General features: G+C 49.0%; 2 protein-coding genes across 2 annotated transcripts; one reads left to right on the top strand and one right to left on the bottom strand.

Annotated features, from left to right (window-relative positions):
• Positions 1-261: 261 nt before the first annotated feature.
• Positions 262-1,682, bottom strand: GLOTRDRAFT_134958 (uncharacterized protein; the record flags this gene model as incomplete). Its single annotated transcript, XM_007862504.1, has 7 exons — positions 262-484; positions 539-648; positions 703-861; positions 923-1,051; positions 1,101-1,190; positions 1,261-1,371; positions 1,452-1,682. 7 exons carry the CDS (start codon positions 1,680-1,682, stop codon positions 289-291), a joined length of 1,026 nt encoding a protein of 341 aa, XP_007860695.1. The 3' UTR covers positions 262-288.
• Positions 1,683-2,846: 1,164 nt separating this feature from the next.
• Positions 2,847-6,468, top strand: GLOTRDRAFT_112937 (uncharacterized protein; the record flags this gene model as incomplete). Its single annotated transcript, XM_007862505.1, has 12 exons — positions 2,847-3,002; positions 3,056-3,313; positions 3,431-3,506; positions 3,558-3,822; positions 3,873-4,086; positions 4,148-4,499; positions 4,547-4,609; positions 4,658-5,016; positions 5,082-5,484; positions 5,537-5,727; positions 5,794-6,000; positions 6,052-6,468. 12 exons carry the CDS (start codon positions 2,847-2,849, stop codon positions 6,466-6,468), a joined length of 2,961 nt encoding a protein of 986 aa, XP_007860696.1.
• Between the last annotated feature and the right edge of the window lie 973 nt (positions 6,469-7,441).

Raw genomic sequence — 7,441 nt, forward strand, 5'->3', positions numbered from 1 at the left:
CTGCAGTCAGGCCTGACCGATGTCAACGGTTGATATCTGGACGACGCCTCTGGGGATGTCATGAAATTATCGTATGTGATGTCTGTAGTGTAGCATCTTTGACATTGACAGCACGTCATGGTGCAGCGATCACCTGCTGGGGAATGCGCGCGGATTTGGGGGACAGTAATGATTGCATTATATTACTATTACTAGGACTCAATGAGCTGTTGTATACAAGTAGCAAATTACTGATGATTAAAATGAATATAAAGTCCCATTCCTCCAGAAACTACCCTAGGAGCAACCTCAATCCTCATCGCTGCTGTCGCTGTCGTCGGCCTCGTCGGTAGGTGCGACACTAGATGCAGTACCCGAAATAACGTCTTCACTTTCGCGCTGCACCCCCTGCTCAGTCCCGGCGTTGGCAGCAATCGCCTCAAGGTCTCCGTCTTCGATTGTACCGTACACTAGACGATCCTGCGTAAGGATGCGGCCGATAGCACTGAAGTCGAAGAATTGTCAAAGAAAACCAAGTATACAAGAGAAAAGAACAGACCTCGAGAGTTGTGCCTCGTTTGGGAAGGTAACACGAAAATCGTGGAGGCTTTTATCCACAGTACTCCAGAACTTATCTCCAGCCTTAGGATGTTCAATGTATACTTGCCGCTGTTGTGCCGGGGATGAGATCAGAGGACGAGAATAGTGACGGTATTGACGTACCAGGAATGCCACTCTCCCACACATCGGCACAGTCACGACGACATTTGCACGTTTGAAGACCTTCTTGACCAGCGTATTGCAGAGTGTGATGATGTCATCTGCATCCTCGCGCCGTATGTCTTGAGGATCTTCGGAGGCTTTGCCAACGCTATCTGCGATCTGCCATACATCATGATCAGATGCGCACAGGCGGACGAATGAAAATCAATTAAGCCACTACCAATTTCTTGACAGAATACCTTCTGTCTGTTAGCTTCGCTGATACGAGAGCGACAACTGCATCATATTGCGCTGGTGTATCCTGGACTTCTGGCGTGAGGCCCCAGCTTGGGTGCCGCTTAAGCACTGCCTGAAGGTGACTGTAAGACAAGTCGAGCATGTACCCGCAGAACACTCACAATCACGATTTTCCGTGCAGCATCATCCTTAACATATGCCGGGAGCTTCGGAGACAGGATTACCGAAGCTGAATAAAGATCAATCTTTTTCTGCCAGCAAAAATGACATAGCGAGGGTCAGTGAGGACACTAACAACAACTCGCCTCATAACAGTCATACCTTCAGAGCATCAGGCACCGTCCAGACATCTGGAGCGCGCAAGAGGGAGACTGAGGTGCGAATGCCTAGCAACGTTGCAGCAGACCATATGCTTCTTTCGTCTTTCGAGAGCTGGGGACTGGAGGTTTAAAGGTGGCACAGTTGAGTGAGAAAGTGTGTACAACCTTTGTAAACGTAACTAATTCATTGACTGTGTCTGGGCGTAAGCGCTTCTGCTTCGCGACTGCTAGAGCGTATTGGGCGAGATCTTCTGGACCTCGCTTTCGTGTCGGGGGTCTCGGAGTGACATGAGGGACATGAGGAATGTCTGGGGTTGGGCTTGACTCAGTCCTTGACCGCTCGCTGGCACCGTCACTGGATGGGAAAGATGGAGGGGGACCGGGGTCACTATTCAGCATCTGGGAAAGTGATAGTGGAGGCATAACGATGAAAAAACGAATGAAATAGAGGAGAAAATATGAAAGAGATGAGAAGTTTGGAGGTGAAAACAAGAGAACGAACGAATGCGGAGTGTGACGGATTGCGGACTTCAACTGCACTGGCAAGCTCAGGAGTCACGTGTGAAGAGGGACTTACGCGAATGAAGAGCTCTTCAACGCGTTCGACGCGATATTGACTGCTGAATGTGACTGCGTGCGGCCAACATGCCTCGTGCAAGCAAAATCCCGGAAGGAAATTATAAGTCTTTATACGAACTGTGACTGTGCTGATTATCCCGCAGGCTTTGTTGTATGCCCAATGGATCACACAAGGGTGAAATGTACACTCTGCTCCGAGCGTCTTCGACGAGATATTCTTGTTAAAAAGGGTGGGATGGATGATCATCTCAATACCAAGAAACATAAAGATTCTGTACTGGAATTGGCTCCTGCTATAGTCTCAGGTCAAACACTTCCCGGCGCAGCTGTTGACGGACAAACCAATCATAACGTGTTACCGGCGCCGGCGAGACCCACTTTACTGTCTTTGGCATCCTTCCTTGCGATAGGCAACTCTGCGGATGAGCCTGTTAATAACACACTAGCTTCTGGAGAAGCCCGCGAGCTGTTTGCAGACATGACGGTCGATGGTGGTGACTATCTGCAATCAGACGGTCAGACCATCATGTTCTCAGCAGGAATAAGCGAAGAGGATAGGAATCGAGCTCGCCTCGATACTCAGATGCAGTGGTTAGGCTATTGCGAGGGACACACCTCACTGGGACAGACACAGCTCTCAGCGGAGGACATAGCAGAAGATCCCACTGTCGCTGACGCTGTCCGTGCGATAGATTTGATGGGTGAGCTTAAATGCACATGTGACTTTGTTGAGATCGCGACAAGCTCAATTCCACATATGGGAATTGCTGAATATGCAGGGCTTGATGACGAAGATATGCCTGATGAAGTGGATGAGCAGCATGAAGGCCCTCCACAAGAGGGTTGGGAGCCATATGGATCAAAAACAGTTGCGTCAGAAGGGGGACCGTGACTGTATGTATCAAGGGAACTAATACAGTTTCGATCTAGATGTTCATGCTTGATCTTCTCGATAATCTACCACGTCTACGCCTTTCAGATGACCATCTGCAAGCCATAATATGGGTGATGCAAGAGTGTGGGACGCCTGATGTGCCATCATTCACGGCGTTACGTGCGCTCCAGACGAGGCTGACGAAGAATGTCGGACTCAAGACTGAAGCGCACACATCATCATTAGAAAATCATTTCTACATGAATGACCCGATACAGCTTTTTGCGATGGTGAAGAGGAGGTCTCATACTACATATTCTAATGGAGCTAACAGGATCAATAGGATTGGGCCAATCCCCTGGTGCGGGAACATATGAACTTATATCCGGAAATAACATCGAATGTGTCCGAAGCATGGCAGGCCGGGAAGTGGGCCAATAGCAACGATATCGATCTGTTGTCTCCGATGTGGGCAAATAGGCAGAATGCCCCCCACCGCCATTATTTTATTAAAGAAGTTGCCCGCTTGCGCAGCGGCAAGCTAGTCATCCCAATTCGATGGGTACGGCAGGAGGGAGTAATGTGTGCTGATTTTATTGAGGTGTTTCAGGATAATGTGGTGAGAGCATAAGACGCAGCATTAGGCACCTATTTTGAGGCTTACGAGCTCTTTCCACGGCAGACGGGCATCACAAATGTGGACCTTCATAGAGTTCAGCGCGTGCATGCCTCTGAGCTTGAAAGTAACTATCTTGATCTAACCTCCGGCGAAGGACTTCAATTCAGTTTCTCTGGTGAGCTACACTTCTGATAAATCTCTGGGATGATGCTAACTCATTTGGCAGAAGCGGCACCGGCATGGACACGTGAAATGCCGCATCCTGTTCGCCGGATTGCCAACGGACGACACGCCTTCACACTCTTTGTCACTCCGTGGAGTGATGATGTCTCCGGGAACGTGAGCAAGCAGTACAACCCTCACGTCAATCTCTACCTCGCCAATAGTACTTTACCGCATCAAAAGCTTGCACAAGAATTCTTTATTAGATTTGCTTCGACATCTCAGCATGCCTCATCGTCTGAGCAGCTAGACGCTTTATCGGGGAAGATGTAAGTCATAAGCTATCCACATGCGGTGGACTTCGCTGAGCTGCAATCAGGAAGCCTGATGCTTGGTATCCGGCATATGATTGCGAGCTCAGGGAAGAAATCATCTTCCGCATACTTCCATACACATTCCCGGCTGACAATCCGCAGCAATCTGAGACATGTTCCCATGTCGGTGTGCACGGTAATCTCTTCTGCCGCCGCTGTAAAATTGGAGGGACTGCAGAAGAAAGAGAGACATGTGAAGGCTACCGAGCGCTGTTCAAGGTTCGCATCTAGTTTTGAAGCGGCTTCACTCCCCAAATATCTCTAATAACAAATTCTGTAGCCTGGAGCTGCAAGGACACCAGTTGAGACTGTTCAGCTCATTGAAGAACAGTTGTGGGCTGCCTGCCTTGGCGTTCAGGAAACCCTGGAAGAGTTGCACACAACGACGGGAGTAAAGGATAAGATTTCATTATTCTGGATAGACAAGTGCATCATGAGAGCACGCGCGATCCAAAAGCAACGCCTCGGCAAGGACAGTCCTGACTGCGATATGCGACTGAAGGACAGACACTTAAAGGGTGATGCTCGCAAGGCTGTCAGAAACGAGATACTATGTGCGATTCAGCGAGAGGTCTATGACTGGCTCGTGACTCAACCTGAAGCGCGATACAATATGCTTCCTGCTGACTCCCGTACGTGAATTCAGAGTTTACTACACATTTTCATCGCCTTATCTAAGTCACAGCAAAGCGCAAAGCATTACGGCCGGGGGATCACTATAATCCATGCCTCGCCATGACGGGTAAGCAGCACTTATTATTGGACATGCGCACTTAAAGTAAGCTTACAGGGGTGGATATACATGCCGACACGCCGGTGGAGATCCTCCACACATACCTTCTTGGCCAAGATAAGTATGTCTGGTATGCAACTCACAGCAGTTGGGACGACAAAAAGCAAGAATTATTTGCATTGCGACTGCACTCGTCAGCCGTGGATGGCTTAGGCTTGCCTCCCATTCGAGCTCAGTACATTGTTCAGTATAAAAACAACCTGATCGGACGTCATTTCAAGGTCCTCCAGCAACTCGGCATCTTCCATCTTCATGGTGATTTGTGCTCAAGTCTCATGTTTGATATGTGGCGAGCAACCGGTGACCTCGGAGCATATTTGTGGTATCATCAAATTTCAGACATGGAGACCTATCTGGTACGCTCTCGCTAGATTTATGCTATCCGCTACCTCTCTTTGACAAGGGATAATAATTGTACAAGGCTGACGTAGAAATCCTCATTGAGAATGTCCTCGATATATGGGCACTGATAGATCCCGCGCGTATAATACAGAAACCGAAACTACACGTACTCCCCCATATCATCGATGATATTCGGCGCTTCGGTCCTTCTTTACTCTTTGCCACGGAAATCTTCGAATGCTGGAATGCGATATTTCGACTCTGCAGTGTTCTCTCGAATCGACAAGCTCCAAGCCACGACATCGCCGCGACATTGGCGGATATGGAGCGTTTTAAACATCAAGTTAGCGGCGGCTGGTGGAAAGGTGATACTGGCGAGTACGTACAAGCAGGAAGAAACGTACGGGAGTTCCTCCAGCGAAATAAGAAACTCCAAAGACGACTCGGATGGGTGGACAAATCACTGGCATCGCTGCAACCAGGTTTGTCCTTTTGCTGTTTCACAGTTTGCTTGCTCATGGTTTCCGAACTCAGGTTCGATTACATTGTTGCCCAAAGCAAAGCAGTCGAAGGCGACGTGGTCAGAAGTCCTCGACATATCCACTCTCTCGAGCTTGGCAGAACCTACACCAGCAGGAAGGCTTTGGCAACCGTCCCGATACTGTATATCCCGCTCCAGGGATGTCTGTCGACCAGGCTCCTGGGTATTCTATCGAATGGCGCAGGTATGATTCCCGGTCCTGCTGCTGCAGACTGTTGCGTGTGTAGGCTGCTAACTGCCGGGCATACAGAGCGACAATGTTGCATGCGGTCGTATCCGCAATATCCTTGTTGCTGACTCGGATGTTCTATCAGGACCATCTGACTCATACACAGCAGCGTCTATCATTATAGAGTCTTTTCACATCTCGAGCGTTCTGCACGAGCGGCTCAGGATGCCTGTCCTAATGCGGGTCTCGAATGAACATGGCCCAGCAATCGTTCCAGTAGAAGCATTGGTACGCGCGAAATATGATATTCTCCATTATAATCTAACACAACGCCGTTAGGATATCCTGTTCTTATTCAACGCTCAGCACGACTGTGCCGCAGGCGGCTGTAGCCCGACCGGCTGGCGTGGCCTACAGCAAGAACGGCGCAGCACGAACGTCCTGGATAAATGCATCGTGCATGAAGACGACAATCAGTTTATTCTGAATATGCATGCATTGCATAATGCAGCCCTTCTCCGGGACGTCCTCCCCCGCTCCCTGACTGCGCCGCGCCGCTATCTACATGATAGACTGTCAAAACTCGATGAAATCGCGAAGGGACTTCAGGTCTCAGGACCAGCGAAACGAGCTCAGAGTGCCGCAAAGGCGGCTGAGACACGCGCTCGGAACAAGAAAGCAAAGGAGGCACAAAATCTGGCTCAGGCTACGGTTGAGATGGCAGGTGACTCTGTTGTGGACAATGCAACTATGTAGATAATAGGCTTCGTGCCCCTATACATTATATCAGAAATGCATGCAGTTATACGAGTGCCATTATGAGGCATCACCCGAACCTCAGCAGCAGCATGTATGCACGATGTCTACGTTGATCTCGGTCTGAGGTCACTCAGGCGACGGTGGGACGTCGGGCTAACCGGGTCTCAGCGATCTCAGATCGGATACCCGGCACATGTCCGTCTCGGACATCATTTCGGCATGCAACTTCCGGTGTCATTGCAACCTGAGCTTAACTTGGGCGTGTAGAGCCTTCCGCATGTCGAAATCACGCATATAAAATGTACCAGCAGGGATGTCATGATACAGAAGATGCAACGTTGGTTTTGAATTTCTGATTTTCCCAATATCAAGTTCATTCGATAGAGGTAACGAGACCGCAAGTACATTTAACAAAAATGTACAACCAACGTTGCATCCGCTCGTTGATATAGATCAACTTTTATGAATCAAGTGACGCGTGAATGTGAACGTAGCACGCTGTAGGTTTTCTGGCAGTAAAGAGCAATTAACGACGCGTCCGAACGCGTCGCGGACGTGACAAGCTGTGACACCATCGCAAAAAGTGTCACACCAAATATCCTGGTCACTGTCCGGGCTCTCCTGCCGCAGCAGAAGCAGGTCCCTTCCCCTATGTTAGAACTGTAAAATCAACATAGTACATGAGATATATATTCAGCCTTTTACAGCTGTGATCCAGTACTTGCTTTGTCCATTAATTACACAGATTTGTGCTTCCTGGAAATCAAGCTCATCTGTATCAAGGATAGGGAATGCACCCACTGGTGTGCACATAGATATGTTCCAAATGTATCTAAAGACAATACATAACTTCCCTAAGCACTCCTTTGCCGGCCTCGGTGAAATTGACCATCATTTCATCCCGATGGTGGTCAGCTCAGGAATAAGAAGAGACAGACATGTTTATATCTACTACAGTCTGTAATGGTAG

Source organism: Gloeophyllum trabeum (assembly GCF_000344685.1).
Source record: "Gloeophyllum trabeum ATCC 11539 unplaced genomic scaffold GLOTRscaffold_00001, whole genome shotgun sequence".
In the NCBI taxonomy this organism is placed as follows: domain Eukaryota; kingdom Fungi; phylum Basidiomycota; class Agaricomycetes; order Gloeophyllales; family Gloeophyllaceae; genus Gloeophyllum; species Gloeophyllum trabeum.